General features: G+C 36.5%; 1 protein-coding gene across 3 annotated transcripts in view; it reads left to right on the top strand.

The window, feature by feature from the left end:
* Positions 1–16,500, top strand: part of ZNF385B (zinc finger protein 385B) — a 322,915-nt gene that overhangs the window by 208,268 nt on the left and 98,147 nt on the right. Inside the window, exon 1 of one of the 3 annotated variants that reach the window (XM_061202707.1) lies at positions 4,980–5,173. The exons of the other annotated variants lie outside the window; for them this stretch is intronic. Coding sequence (XP_061058690.1) covers positions 5,110–5,173 — 64 coding nt within the window. The 5' untranslated portion in view covers positions 4,980–5,109. Of the gene's footprint in view, positions 1–4,979; positions 5,174–16,500 lie in introns of those variants that run through there. 3 annotated transcript variants of the gene reach the window in all.

Here is a 16,500-nt window from a genome sequence, read left to right as displayed (position 1 = left end):
GGTTATATGAGAGTACTACACCATTTTATAAAGGGGATTTGAGCACCCATGGGTTTTGGTATCAACGCAGGGGTTCTGGAACCAATCCCTGACAGATACCAAGGGACAACGGTATTTTCAGGTCTTACTAATGTCCTGTCTTCACAATGAAACTGTCTCCAGCCATTCTAGCCCCCGTTTGTCTCTCCTTTTGGTACCACAGTTGTTTTTTGAGCTCATAATCAGCTCCAGGTGCTTGGGACACATTAGTGAACAAAACAAAGATCCCTGCCCTTGTGGAAGTTATATTCTCTTCTGTACTACTTCTCCATCAGTGCCTGTAATTCACACTAAATTTTATGTGTCTTTGCATTAGTCTCTAATTATTTCAGATACATTATTTTTGTTCTCCAAATAGATGGTCAGCTTCTTAAGGACCAGGGACCCCAGTAATGTCTAGCTTAGTGCTGGCGGTTGCAAAAAGGAATAGTGAAAGTGTGTCTTTTTCATAGATAACTTCTTGTATATAGGCTTGCCTACTTTAAATAAGTAAATTTGTGAAAATCTAAAATTGCAATTCAGATAATTGGAAAGCCAATCATTTTTCCATTAGAAAGGGATTATTTACTCACTCAAGAGTTAATTTAAAATAAAGGATTCCCCTAATGAATGTAATTAAAAGTTTGTTAACAGGTCATTATGTATTTGTCAGGGGATACAGTAAAGGAACTGAAGCTAGAGTATCAGGGGCCACAGTCAATTTTAAATTATGCAAATTGAAGACAAAGAAGCTGAAATTTAGAGTTCTAAGTAAAAAAGAAAATAAGTTCTGATTTCTAAAAATTCAAACATGTAGACAGCTTTACAGAGAACTTCCATTTTCTAAATTTACAGTTCATAATTGACAATTATAAATTGTTTCTTTAACCAGATCACATTCATTCTGGCAATGAAAGGTAATCATTTGAATACACAAGAAAATTGGCTTTTGGTTATAGCTTTCTAAGTGTGTCTTAAGATATAAAGAAGAAAACAAAATTCATGGTTTTCTGCTTTGCAAGGAAGACTGAGCATCTTCATAAACACTCACAGGATATTGACTCCTTTTCAAGACTCCTTATAATAATGTTGGCATTGAAGTGCTATTGCTAGTGTAATGTTCTGTCTAACACATCTGTGGGTTAATTAAGCTTTTGAGGACTATCCCAGGAATTCAGTGACCATTTATAACTTTGTTTCTAGGAAAAATGCTTCTGAATTCTAGAATACTAACTTTAAACCCAAGGTTAGGAACACACCCCAATTATTAGGAATCCTCTTAAGCTTGTTTCTGTAATTCTCATAATCCATTTACTCTTTGAAGACCATCATAATTATCAATGGGAAAGAAAACCTTTAATCAGGTGGTATACAGCAGCACAGTTCTTATAATGAGAATGCATTGATTCTTATAATAATAATGCATTGATAGATGTTCCCTCTACCTCATTCATTCATTCAACACATTTATTGAGTGCTTATCTGGGCAAGGAACTAGGCAAACAGCAATAAATCAATTCTGGTCTCTAACCCAGAAGAGCTTACAGCTCCTTGGGGAAGAAGACACATATACAATAGAATGTCTTAAGTACCATTAGGGAGGTATAAATGAAATGTATTGCAGATTCAGAGGAGAGCAAGATTCTTTCTTCTGAAGGAAGTGGGAAGACTTCCTGGAAGAGAGAGCATTTAAAATGCCACTTGAAAATGGAGAGAATTTGAAAGGGGACAGTCAAAGAAGGGCATCCTGGGAAACATGACAGCGTAAACAAAGTGATAGAACTAAGAAAGTGTGTATGTACAAGAACAGGTCAGTGCTTCATGCAGTGAACATTTCTGGAGCAATTACTAGGTGTAAGGTACTGCCTAAGGAGCCAGGGACAGAAAAAAAACTAAGACTTGGTTTTTGCCCTTGAAGAATAATTCAGTTTAACATACCTTAGAAAGTGTGAGTAAGGAAATGGTTTTCAGTTAAATTTGAGGATGGTGATGCATGCTGAACTGAGGTGTTGGAATTGTATTCCGTGAAAGGCTTTGGTGATGATAATAATAATGCTTATTATTCACTAAGTCCTTCTATGTTCTTTGCACTTTAAGAATTTACATGGATTAGTTCCTTCTGGTCTCCTCATGAGATATGAGTACTGTTTTGTTCCTACTTGTCAGCTGAGAAAACTGGAGCTTAGCAAGTCAATTAATTCCTTTAATGTTGCCCAGCTGGTAAGTAGTAGAGTAGGGATTTGAACAGATGTATTGGATTTCAGAGCCCATAACTCACTGAGGGGAGCCATGGAAGACATTTGAATAGAAAAATGATTGACTTGAGCTATCCTTCTTAAGAATTCAGTTGACTACTGTGGGAATACAATGGTTAAAGGATTATGCTAGTGAACAGCTAATGAGAACCTAAATGGAGGTAATGGGTAATGGGTATAAAAAGGGGAAGGAGGTGAGAGAGGTCATAAAGATAACTAAATTGATTCAGGATTAGGGAAGAGGGAAAAGTCAAATACAGCTTCAAGTTTTAGAGTCTGTGGTGCCTGGAAGACTCATGGTGCCAGGCAGTGAAATAAAGACCACCAAAGGAGGAACATCTCTTGGGGAGGTAGCAGAGGGCTGGAATGACTAGTGTAATTTTGTACAAGTTGAAGTTGAGGTGCCAATGGGATACAGGTGTGAAGGGTCCAGCAGGTGGTTGGAAATAACAAAAGTTGAGCTTAGGAAAGAGGTGTTTCAGATATGGGATCATATATTACCATTGGTACAAGGGTCAAGGAAGACTGATAAAGGACTTCAAAGTCATAATTTTATTAGGCTAGAGAAATCAGAAGCCAAATCATAGGATTTGTGAAGTGAAGGGATAGTAAAAAAAAAAAAAAAAAGTGAAAAAGGAAGTGTAGGCTGCTCTAAAAGGAAATAAAAGTTAAGGGAAAAGAGAGTAGTTGGTAGACTAAGAGGCCAATAGGAATGAGGAAAGTCTTCTTTGTTTTCCCTAAGAATGGAATGACTAAAGATGGTGACTGATGGACTAAGATCTTGGAATTGGTGGGGCTGCATTAACTCAAGGGCACATGTGATAGGTTAGCCGGGTGAGGGATGCCTGGTGCCTCCTTCAGATTCATCCAGACTCTTCCAATCCTTTAGGTCACCACTCAAATGCCACCCCTCTGCTAATAAGCCTTTGTTTCTCCCATAGTTTTTCCCATAGAGGCTTAAATGTTCCTTATCCCTTTCTCCTATTGCTCTTAGTACATACATACATGGACCAGTGGTTCTCAAACATCAGAGTGCTTCAGATCACCTGGAGGGCTGGTTAAAACACAGATTGCTGGGTCCCACCCCCAGAGTTTGTGATTCTGTAGGTCTGGGATGGAGTCTGGGAATTTGCTTTGCTAACAAGTTCTTGGGTGATGCAGATGCTGCTGGTCTGGGGACCACACTTTGTATACTACTGAACTAAACTAAGGACCTATGAGAGGCACAAATCAAGGATTTGGGAGCTTTACGATGAACTAAGTGTGCCAGACCTGGAAATGTTCTAGAAAAAGACTCCAGGAATCAGGCATGATTTAAGTGCAAGCAAAAAAGAATGGAATATTTTGCCTAGCTCTGTGAAAGAAAAATACTTCAAAGGAGGCATCAACCTAATCCCTACTGAGCAAAGAGTTTTCTTTGGAGAGGTCTATCGTAGGTATAGATTTTTAAAAATAAAATAAAAAATAAAGTGAAAACCACGGCAGTGACTATAATTTTATTTTAATCATGAAGAACTAAGTATTACATGAGCAAGAAGTGCACAATTATTATTTGGGGGAAAATAAGTATAGAGCTCCCATACTGTGTTCCATTTAGAGTCCTATGTTGTTATTATTCATAACAACTGAGGCCTAGAGATATGTGCCATTTCTAAGAGCTGGTTTTATAATTACCATTTTGATTGCCACATCTAATTATTCCCTTAGGTTTACCTGCCCCTGATAGTTACCGTGCAAATCTGACTTAAGTAGATATACCAAATCTCTGAATTTGAGTGGGTTTAATTTGTTCTGTACATCATCACTAAGGTGTTGGCCATGGTTGACAAATATGCTCAAAGTTGCACAACCAAAGTGCAAAATCCTTCCCGACATTTGCAAACATCAGTCATTTTAAGTTTCATTCAGTCAAATGCCCCCTAAGCTAATACAACAGTGTCAGTGACAATCAGCTTAGAAGAAGCAAAACAACCATTTGGTCATAGCCACACTGTGTAACCTGGATATATCAGAAGCCTTATTCTGATCATATGGTCAGAGGCCACTAGATGGAGAGTGAAATTCGTTAGGTATAGGAATAAGTGTATCATTTTAGTTCCAAGCCTACATAACTGCTAATTTCACCATGGTAATTCTCCCATATAACTGAAATTAGATTTTTGAGTTGAAATGCATAAACATCCCTATTAATGTTACCAACATCAAATTATCTGCTTCAGTCTTTTTGAATTACATGTTGTGAATCTTTATTTAAAACCTAAAACTCCACAGAAAAGAAAACAAATTCTCTAGGTCTAATGGTATGCAAATAAATTACTTGGGACTAGCAGAATATAAATAAAGTTCACATTTTGAGAACATATTCCTTTTTTAAATAAAAACCAATTTCAAAATAAAGATTTCGTGGCCCACCTAGAAGAGAAAAAAACAATCCCCTTAAGTCTGAGTGATACTAAAAATTCCAAACTGTTATAATAAGTACATATTCTGAGAGAATTAAATTGCTTTGTTGGAAAGTAGAGGTGGGTGTCAGATTATTTGATTTCGTTTTTACCATGGCAAAGTGGTAGTTACTGAGTAGCTGGGAAATACTCAGAAAAATTACATGAAAGAAAGTTACTTGTCAGTCTTTTAGGATATATTTGGTTCAGTGTCGTCAGAAGGTAGTCTGCCCTCTCCCTGGAATCAAGTTGCAAACGCTATCCTCAGTAGTAATTAGAGCTAAGCGGCAATTACAGAACGTATGATTTGTTCAGACGCACTGCCTGTCGGCTGTTTCCTAGCACCACATTTCACAGGAGCACCAGGTTGAAATGATGGAATTATTTATCTCTCAATGTACTGCCTCGTACAGTGTTCAAATGCAGAAGTGAACGTGGATTGTAATCTTAAAAACCAAGGTAAGCATTGCTGGCCGATCAGCTTTTACACCTCAGGGAACTCTTTCATGAAGTATATGACAAAAATGTAAAACAGTTAAAATCAATTCTAGAAAAGGGAAAAAGTATCTGAGTTAGAGCAAATAGAATTTTGCTAATTTCGTGACTCCCCTGCCCAAGATCACCTTGGTTTTTCTAACTTGTTTTTATTTAAATTGTAGTACTGGGTCACTTTGCTAAGTATAATAAAGATGTGACAGACTTCCCACATTTCCTTTGTCTTTATGAAGTACAGTTCCTTTTTGTTTTGATGTTTGTCTCACATTTTTACTAGGTAAAAATAAGATTTATGTTTAATCCAAGTATGTTAGAACCCTCTCTCTCTTTTCTATTCTCTTCAGGAAGTATATTTAAGCGGATGATTGTACATGCTCAAGAATTCACATTCAGACTGACAGAACAGTGGCTGGTAGCCTGTAATAAAATTGAGTGACATGGGTGATTTATACTCTTGTCACATGATATTTATGATAGGCACATTTCAAGCTTTTAATGTTCCATCTAGTTCAAATCAAAACTCAATGGCTTCATGTTTATTTAGACCTTTAGGCATAGAAATCTCTCTGGAAACCAGGTAAGTTTAGCTTCTCGAGAGGGAGTATTGTCTGTCATGAGGATAGATGTATTTTGTATGTATACAATAGATATTTGTGAGATTATTTTTATTTTAATATTATCACTTCAGTTCTCCCCACCTAAAAAATCCTTTTTCTTTCAATTTTGCCATTTTTAAACGTGAATAAATATTACTGTTAGAAACTCTTGGCAGTAGGAAGAGGTTTTTATCTCATTGTCCCCAGTGAGATTTCAGGTGGTTTGGGAAATACTGAAAAAGCATCAGCTTCTTTCATTCTGCCTCATTTGTGGATTAGGGGTGTAAACACTCAGGGTTCAGTAGACTCTTACAAAAAATGAGTACATTAAGGCCAGTGTGCATTAATGTTTCCAAGGTCCTAGAGACACTGTACTGTGGGACCTCTTAGCAGACACGCTGTTGCTCTGTGTTGTTATCCCTATTAGGCTAGTACCTGATTTTGGAAGAAATTTTTTTCTAGCCCTGAGTCCCTAATTGGCTTCATTTTGTATATTTGCTTTGTCATGGAATTATTTATCCCTGAGCATCGTTTTTTCATCAGCAAAACATGGGATGATCGTAAGCCATGTAACAGTTTGGAAGTCTACTTAATATACGTAAAATCACCTGTGCTCCTCAATGAAAAGTTATAGTATTTGTATAACCCAGGGCACTGATGATGAATTTCTATAAAAATATACCATGAAATTCTATGGTGGATTTAAGTTCTTAACTTGCCCCATTCTGTCATGCGGGTGGCAGGCACTATCATGTAAGCACATGTGAAACAATCCTCAGTTGTTGCAACTGACCTGACGGCTTGAGACATAACTGGAGATACGGCCTTAATTTAATTGTGTTTTCTTGTTATGGGGACAAACTCATCCTGATATTAGCAAAATCTTGCTATTAATCTTCTGATTTATAGAAGCAAATATTGAAAATGAAATTAATACAATATAGCTGCAAAACAAGGCAAATGACAAATTTTAAGAGTGCTTTCTAGTTCCCCAGCAGTATTGTGGTGAGAGACAGAGACGAAGAGATGAGAGAGACAGACAGGCACATACACATACAGAGACAGAGACAGAAAATGCCAGAGACATCAGAGAGCTAAGAGAGATGAGAGAGGCAGAAAAGAGAAACAGGTGGGATGCGGGAGACTAGGGACACGGAGTGGGATAAGAGAGAGAGAGAGAGGAAGTAGGTGTTAGAGAAAAAAAGAGACGCAAGTCAATCAGAGTTTGAAAATAGAGATTGTGCAATTTGAGAACTTTGGATTCTTTTTGCATTTTCTTTAACTGAAATTTCAACACACTTTGTCATATTAAATGCGTTGACCACCAGGTCCACTTTTATGAATGTTTGCTTTCCATTTGTGTCCTTTAAAGCAAAGGGAGCTTAAAAGGCTGTTTGAAGTTCAGAAGAGACCAAGAGTGAAAACAAATGTTCTTCTAAAAGAAAATATTTCCATTCCTTTGTTGCCTTAGAAAGCAAATCATTGAAAAGGAAAATGATGAGTGCTGTGATTAAATTCTCTACTTTCCATGCGGCTCCTTATTAAAAAATCATTATGTCTTTGACTTTTGGTGTTCACAGGGGGAGTGAGAAGGAGTCATTTGGGAAGCCAAAAAGAAATTCCAAAGAATAAAAACGTTATAAAGGTACAAGAATAAACATGATACACAGGGACAGGCACAATAATTTATGATGAATCACTTCCAATGCAGAAAATCCTTGGGCATTCACCAGAGGGCCTTATCTGATGCTGTTTTGCATATCACTGGTGCCCCAGAAGCTGCCTGCATGACTGAAGCAAGTAGCATTTATTTCTAGGATGTCAGGACAGTGGCAGAGTTCCAAGAAACCAGGCCAGGGATTGGCCATTCTGTTTAATACCCACTAAAGACCCTTTGGAGTGCAAGCATCCCCAGGTCACAAGACTCTCCGTGTTTCTCAGGATAAGGGTGTCTCCCAGTTGCCCAGCTCCTTTGTTTGAAGGACTTAGATGCCCTGCTTAATTAGGTTGTTCCTACTGATACAGTTTTTGCTCTGGTCTACTTCATTCTATACAGATTTCTGCCAAACAATTGAAGATGAAAAAGAAGAAAATCATTTTAGGAGTGAGATGGTAGGAAATTCCAAATAAGGCATTGGTGCCAATTCTACTCCACTTGGCAAAATTCAGCCAAACTTACACCACTCTTCCTTTCCTCTCCAAATCCGCCTCATCCTTTTCCCCATTCTAACCCCACTGTCTCCCCATTACCCACAATTTCTGCTCACCCTATCCCTCGCATGGCCAGATTCATCACCCCATACCAGGTTTCCACAGGGATGGAATGGTGGCTTTCATGCTGCTTACACAGCAGCCCTGGCTGCCAGGTGGGAGCCATCTCTACTGCTCCTGGATAAAAATGGCTTCTTGGCTGATAGAGGACCAAGAGTGGCCTCGTCTATGACAGTCACTATGTAATCATTATAATACTCCACTAGGATTTTTTCTGAATTCTCTATGGTGCATTATAATTATGGTGGTCATGAGATATGCATGCAAAAAGGGAAAAGGATTTTAACACAGTTTTTACTCTTCTCTTTATTCCCATTTTGTGTTTTCTAGGAGCCTATTACTTTTTTAAAAAATTTTTTTAACATGGACAACAGCTTTTGAATAGCTTTGAAATGTCTGGTTAATATTTAAGCTAAGGAAACCTCTTTTCTCTACCAAGGTGGGAGTAGAGAACACTGGCAGAGCAAATATTAACTTTGTTTCTTTAAATTGGGGGAGTTTCTGGGAGAAAAATATCTTTTTAAAAGGACCGTTAAGTAAACCAGTATTCTTCTTTTCTTTCCCCATCTTTGGTTCTTAAATGTAAACCGCCTAGACACTGAATGCAAAACTGAAATTCTCTGAAACTAGGGGGCAAAACATTTGGTGTCCCGGAGCTAGAATTTATAGCAGCAGCTGGGTGTGCTGACCTCCTGAGTTGTTGTATGCAGCCCCTGCAGTCTGGCCCTTCCTGTGAGCTGTCCCCGTAAGGCCCTGCTTCTTCGATCTGTTCCAGTAGAAGGTCAGTTGCCATTGCTTGGAAAAATGTGTCTTTTCAGATACCATTTTTGTTGCACTTCTGATAGAACTTTGGTATGAAAGCCACCAACAGAAATGTGTGTACCTCCTCCTGTGAAGCTATTTTGATCCAAACAGTATGGTTAAAAGCATAGTTTGAATGAATTTTGGTTCTCTCTTTTTCTCCCCATTGGGAATACTAAAATAATTATTTAAAATTAGGTGTTGTAATCAATCAGCTGCTGCTCTTTAAAAGGGAAAGAATGTTGGCTCTTGGCCACATTAGATTTTCTCTTTCATTTAATTTCTTCCAGTATTCATATTAATAAAACCATTAAAATTAAAATCTCATTTAAAAATGAGTACTTCTAAATTTCAGTCTATATACAAAAAGAAAACAGACTAAATACTAATCTACTTAAATTTTTAAAGAAGATAAAGACTTCAATATATGATTCTTGTACATCTTTGATTGTACAGACAAGTGTTTGAAATAGTGTCTCTGGGCAATGAGCTCTAAACTTGATTCCTACCATCAGTCAGGTACCATGCTGGATTAAGTTCTCCTAATCCCATTTTTCTCACATAAGATGAAGGGTGAATTCCTAAATTATGTTTACTGCTAAAATTTTATGAACTATAGTTCCTCTAGAAATATTCAGCAGTTTGAGAAACATAGTTGTCTTTCCTAGGAAAGTCTGTAGTTTTAGGAAGGTTTCTAAAATAAGTCATACTGCCATTATGTCCCTAGCATGCTGTAAAGGGAGAGCAAAGAGTTCCTCAGAAACCAAAAGAGGCGTCAGATTTCAAGAAAGCATCTTGACGCCATAGACAGGAGTCACTGGGCAAATGTAGCTCAGGACCATCTCCCTACGTCGTTTTGCCAGAAAATTTCGTCAGGCTCCTGACCTCCCAATCCAGTCTCGACCTCAGACAATTTTAGTAAAGCCCTGTCTGGAGATAATTTTGGCTTCTCTAAAGACTTAGTAATTTAGGAACTAAGCACATGACATTCCCTTTTGATAAGTTAGGTGTATTAAAAACTATTTCAAAAAACTTGACAAAGCATTTGTCAGAACTCTGTTTTCTCTTCTTTGAGTTTCCTTCTTTTCACGGTCATGCTTAATAATACTGGGTTACAAGTGAAAAAAACTGTAACAGAGAAAAAATTATTTAAATTCAGCTTAAAGAAGACAATTGGTTCTTAAGACTTTTTTGTGAACCAATTATCTTCTTTACTTAAATTCTGAAATTCTCAGATTTCTCAATGCTGCTTTAAAAAAGGATTGCAGCTAATGAAGTATGTCACATGTTTAATCAAACTGTATTTTGTGCTCTATAGTAAATAAATCTTACCCATTTTTTCAACATTTAAATATAAGAAACAGTGCATGGACAAAATATTCAGATATAAATTAACCACCACTGGGCTATATGTATTCTATTGCTATACATCCAAAAAGTCATTCATTGCCTCTTAGTGAAAGATTCATCAATTTGTGTAAAAGCTGGCATATTACTACTAACCCAAAGGACATTGCGGCTTAAATCATGATGTGGCTTCACTGCTGTTTTTGATGCAGCACTTCATTATTGCTTATAAACTTCAGGGTGGTACTCAGAAGAATTTATTTTTAAAGTCAACATTCTGCCAGAATGCTGCTGCTGTTGGAGCACTTTGGAGGGAACCCTGAACTGCCCCAAGGGAGATTCAGGCACAAAACTGCCAATTGTTAAGATTTTACAGACTCAGAGTTCTAGATATACTTTTTTCTCTTTGGCATCCCTGGATTCTATGTCAGTCTCCTCTAGCCACTTATGAAATGCATCAAGGAAATATCAGCATTAAAGGGAACTTTTATTTTCTCACAAATCATTTTGAGCAAAATCAAGCTGGCAGTAGAAAAAAGAACTTAAGAAAACATATTTATCTTAAAATTACGCAAACTTGAGAGTATTTCAAGATGTTCTTCTTGTTGAGGAATTTTGCCTCTATGTGTCAAAGTAGTTTACTAAAGTTAATAACATTAAATATATCACTTTTAAAAAATTTCTATTGAAATGTAACATACAGAAAAGTGCACATAAATGTACAGTTGAATGAAGGTATACAAACATACACACCTGTGAAACTAGCACTAAGATCTAATAAAAGAACATTTCCAATATCCTAGAAGTCCTTTTCATGCTCCCTTCCAGTCACTGCACCCTAACCTCATCCTACCCTTCCTACAAAAATCACCATAATCCTAACTAACAGCATAGATTAGTTTTGCCTGATTGTGTACTTTAAATAAATGGTATCATACAGCATGTTGATGTATGTTCCTTTATTTTAGTTATTTTTCTCAACATTACAAGGTTTATTCGTTGTTTCACGTCACCATATACCATTTTTTCTTATTGCTATATTCCATTATGTGAATGTCAAGTTGTGTGGAGATACCAGAATTATTCTTTCTATTGTTGATTAGTTAATTGGCCAATTTTCAATTTGGGGCTATTATGTATAGTATTGCTATGAACTTTCTCATACAGATCATTTCTGTTAGCTATATACTTGGAAGTAGAATTGCTGAGTCATAGAGTAAGTGTATATTCAGTTTTAGTAGACATTGCTAAATCATTTTTCAACGTAGTTATAACAATTTACACTTCAGATAAGAGCGCTGGTTGCTCCATATCCATGTCAGCACTTGGTAATCTCTGTCTTTCTTCATTGTAACCATTCTTGTGGGTATGTAGCAATATCTCTTAGTTTAATGCATATCCCTAATGACCAATGAAGTTAGGTGCTTTTTCATATGTTTACAGGCCATTTTAGTATCTACTTTTGTGAAGTGTCCATTCAAGTCTTTTGCCCAATTTTCCTACTGTGTTGTCTTTGTCTTACTGATCTGTAGGATTTCTTTATCCTAGATTCAAGTCCTTTGTCAAAATACATATATTGTGAATATCATCTCATACTCTTTGGATGGCCTTTTCATTCCCTTGATCGTGTCTTATCCTTACATTCGTATTCTTAATAGAGTATATTTGTCATTTTTTTCTTTTATGATTAGCACTTTTTGCTTCCCATTTAAGAAACCTTTGCTTACTCCAAGGTCACAAAGATGTTCTGCTTTTCTCTTTATTGTTTACCTTCTGATCCAGAAACACTAAGAACTCCTGAGTGCCTGAACAAGTTTTAAATTTTAATACATTCCATATTTCTATGCTTTTTGCTTATGCAGTTCCCTTCACCATTCTCCCATACCCACCTCTCAAAATACTAACCATTCCTCAGTCTTGTCTTAAGAGATAGTTCACCTATGGAAATATTTATGAACCCAGCTCCTAACCAGATCTAATTTCTTTCTCTCTTGAACTTCCTTAAAATTTTGTTGATAATATATGACCACTGACATATCCTGCCTTTTATAAGTATTAATGGATTTAACTATTTATGCTCTCCAGGGATATGGCATAGTGTCACAGGGGTAGGAATAGTTCATAACTACAGTAACGGAAACTTAATGAACACTTGCTAGGTGTCAGGCACAGGGTTAAGTACTTTGTATAGAAAAATCTCAGTTCTCCTACCAGTCCTATAATGCAGGTCCTCGTATTTTCCCCAATTTATAGAAAAGAAAATAGAGGTATATAGAAGTAAAATCATTTGTCTAAGGTCATACAACAAGAAAGTGGTGGACCTGAAAGTCATCTGCTTTCTCCGGAATTGGTGCTTTTAATGTGTATAAGACAGCAGCCTGAAGGACATGCCATAGTATCATGGTTATCCCAGACCTCTATGAAAATAAAAAGGATTGATTCATTCTCAAATTGAGGGTAGAAATTATATCTGCCTAGACATTCACAGTACCCATTACTAAATTAAAAGCTCCAAGAGGTTTTGCAGAAAAAAAACCATTTCAAACTTCCATGAAACCAACATTTTCTATATGTATTTGATGATAGAATCTTTTTCACATAACAACTTTATAAATAGCCTACTTTTTGGAATGATTGCATGAGCTTTAGAGTCAAAGAAACAGGAGTTTGGACCCAGACCCTACCATATATTGTGATCTTAATCTCTCCAAGCCTTACCTTTCTCAACTGTAAAATGGGAATAATAATACAAACCTCATAGAATTGTGTTATAATTTAATAAAATAAGGGACACAAATCACTTAGTACAGTACCTGGCATAGAGTAGAATCTCACTAAATGGTAGTTTTTATTTTCTTATCTTCTCTTAGTAAGTAAAATAAATTCTATCTGACTCAGTTTATACTCCCTGTAACTGTCAGCACTGTGCCTTGTACAGTTGGTCCCCCATAAGTGTTTACTGAATTAAATAATACTATTATTTGGGGAAGGTTATTTTTAGATAAATATATTCTTATAGAGCATTAAAAAAATCTTATATATTTTAGTTATCTCAGCATCAATACTACATTAAGCTCAAATGAAAGTTTTAACAAATTCCCAGATGCAAAGGAGATCCAACATTTTAAATCTCTTAGTTTGATGGTAAAATGCTTCTGTCTACAGCTAGAGAATGTGTGTATGTAATTGAGGTATTTTCAGATATTCAATTTGGTTACCATGGCATAGTAGTAAAAAGCAGAATTAAGTAGTCAGATTGCCTGGGTTTGAATCCTGACTCCTCCTTGTACAAACTGTATGAAATTGGACTTAACCTCTTGGTGCCTCAGTTTGTCATCTATAAAACGGGGCTAGTAATAGTACCTTGTTCATTGGGTTATTATAAGTATATTTGTATATGTACTTGTACATATACTCATTTAATATACAGAAATGAGTATATACTTAATAGGTAATATTAACATATAAATGATATATGATAAAAATGATATAAATATATAAATGAGTATATATGGATATGTTATATATGTGTATGCATATGTAATGTGCTTAGGGTAGCGCCTGGTATATGCACTATAAAAATGTTATCTCTGTTATTATGTTGTGTGGCCTTTTCAGAAGCACAACCCTTTATCAGTCACATAAACTATTCACCTTTCTCCCACACTTCTCTTGTTTTTCTCACACGGCAGACTGATAAAAATGGAAATAGTGAGGGAAGGGGTGGAGGAGCTGCTGGTTGGTGACTGGTAAGAGGGAAAGTTACTCCGTATAAGGCGCAACAAAGCTGGAAAAGCAATAAAAAGAGAAATCTGAGATTAGTGGAAAATCTGAAATGCCACTCATTTTAATTTCTTTAAAGAAATCTTTGGGAGTTCTATAATCAACATTGTCTCTGCCTAATAGATTTTTATAGTATGTGAAGTTTTTTATTTCAGTACTCACTAAGGCAAACATACATAATAATGGCATTGGAAGAAACTCCTGCTGCAGGATATATTGTAGACTGTATGCACATTTGATCTCATTCCGTAAATGCTTCTCCATGCAGATTTTCTGTGACTTTGGCGTACTCTCCTTTCTAAGAATGAGATGTTTTGTTTGTTTGTGTTTTGGTACGTAAAGAAAGCCTCAAAGTTATAACCTAAGTAGACCTTCAGAGGTCTATTTCTTAGGGTCAAGACTACGGCAATCATTTCAACTGTCACCTGGTCCTCAATTGAGGTTTTATTGTGCTGGATTATGACATAATCCACTGACATAGTAAGGCACCTATTATGTTACAGAGGCAGTTGGCTGAAATAATAGTTTTCTTTATGACCATAGTGGTGAGTTGCCCTTCACATATTGTTGGTTTTATAGCTGTAGATGAATACAACTTGGATTTTACCATCAAAATGAAATTTATGGAAGAAGGTTAATTGCATGCTTATGGGAGAATATACGGATGTGTGGAATTTCCATAATGAGAGTCGTGACTGTTAGATCTTTGGGGTATGCATGTTTGTACATGTGTGTTTAATTTTAGTACAGGGAGTTTGATAAATATATATACATTAACTGATATAAAAAGCCTTATTTTCAAATAAGGTGGAGACCTATTATGACTCAATTTATTATGACATATACAAGATTATATCCTATGCTTTGAAACAGAAATACATATAGGAAGTATTTTACGTAATATTGCCAAATCCTTGGTACAAACGACAGAGGGTTGGCTCTGTTCTACGAGAAAAGCAATGTAATGGGAACATTATACCACCCTTTGTGTTGAAATACCTACTCATTATATTTTCAATCTTCTTTTTCCTCAGTCCTTGAGTTTTAGAGAAATTAAGCATTTTCTTTCAGGGTGCAATGCATTTTGGCCCAATTTCTGCTTGTATCTCCCACTGACTTTTGGGCATCCCGAGGTGAGGAGAAATGTTCCCCAGCAGCAACAGCAGCAGCAAAATCTGGAAAAGGTGACAGGGATCAAAGCCCAAACTAACCTGTGCAAAAAGTGCAGTTTATTCCCACCCATTTTCCACTTGCAAAAATGTCCTTTGAAGCAATCCGTTTTGGTGAAGTGATATTAAAAAGCAGGTTTTAAAAGTGAAAACAGCAAGGTTGAGGTGAGGGAATTGATGAAAGTATAGTTTATATATATATATTTTTTAACATCTTTACTGGAGTATACTTGCTTTACAATGGTGTGTTAGTTTCTGCTGTATAACAAAGTGAATCAGCTATACATATACATATATCACCATACCCCTCCCTCTTGCGTGTCCCTCCCACCCTCCCTATCCCACCCCTCTAGGTGGTCACAAAGCACCAAGCAGATCTCCCTGTGCTATGCAGCTCCTTCCCACTACCTGTCTGTTTTACATTTGGTAGTATATATAAGTCCATGCCACTCTCTCACTTCATCCCAGCATACCCTTCCTGCTCCCCATGTCCTCAAGTCTATTCTCTACGTCTGCGTCTTTATTCCTGTCCTGCTCTTAGGTAATTCATAACCTTTTTTTTTTTTTTTAGATTCCATATATATGTGTTAGCATACGGTATTTGTTTTTCTCTTTCTGACTTACTTCACTCTGTATGACAGACTCTAGGTCCATCCACCTCACTACAAATAACTCAATTTCATTTCTTTTTATGGCTGAGTAATATTCCATTGTATATATGTGCCACATCTTCCTTATCCATTCATCAGTCAATGGACGCTTAGGTTGCTTCCATATCCTGGCTATTGTAAATAGAGCTGCAATGAACATTGTGGTACATGACTCTTTTTGAATTATGGTTTTCTCAGAGTATATGCCCAGTAGTGGGATTGCTGGGTTGTATGGTAGTTCTATTTTTAGTTTTTTAAGGAACCTCCATACTGTTCTCCATAGTGGCTGTATCACTTTACATTCCCACCAGCAGTGCAAGAGGGTTCCCTTTTCTCCACACCCTCTCCAGCATTTATTGTTTGTAGATTTTTTTGATGATGGTCATTCTGACCAGTGTGAGGTGATACCTCATTGTAGTTTTCATTTGCATTTCTCTAATGATTAGTGATGTTGAGCATCCTTTCATGTGTTTGTTGGCAATCTGTATATCTTCTTTGGATAAATGTCTATTTAGGTCTTCTACCAGTTTTTGGATTGGGTTGTTTGTTTCTTTGATATTGAGCTGCATGAGCTGCTTGTATATTTTGGAGATTAATCCTTTGTCTGTTGCTTCATTTGCAAATATTTTCTCCCATTCTGAGTGTTGTCTTTTCATCTTGTTTATGGTTTCCTT

Source organism: Eubalaena glacialis, chromosome 1 (assembly GCF_028564815.1).
Source record: "Eubalaena glacialis isolate mEubGla1 chromosome 1, mEubGla1.1.hap2.+ XY, whole genome shotgun sequence".
In the NCBI taxonomy this organism is placed as follows: Eukaryota; Metazoa; Chordata; class Mammalia; order Artiodactyla; family Balaenidae; genus Eubalaena; species Eubalaena glacialis.
This window is presented reverse-complemented; position numbering and strand designations above follow the sequence as displayed.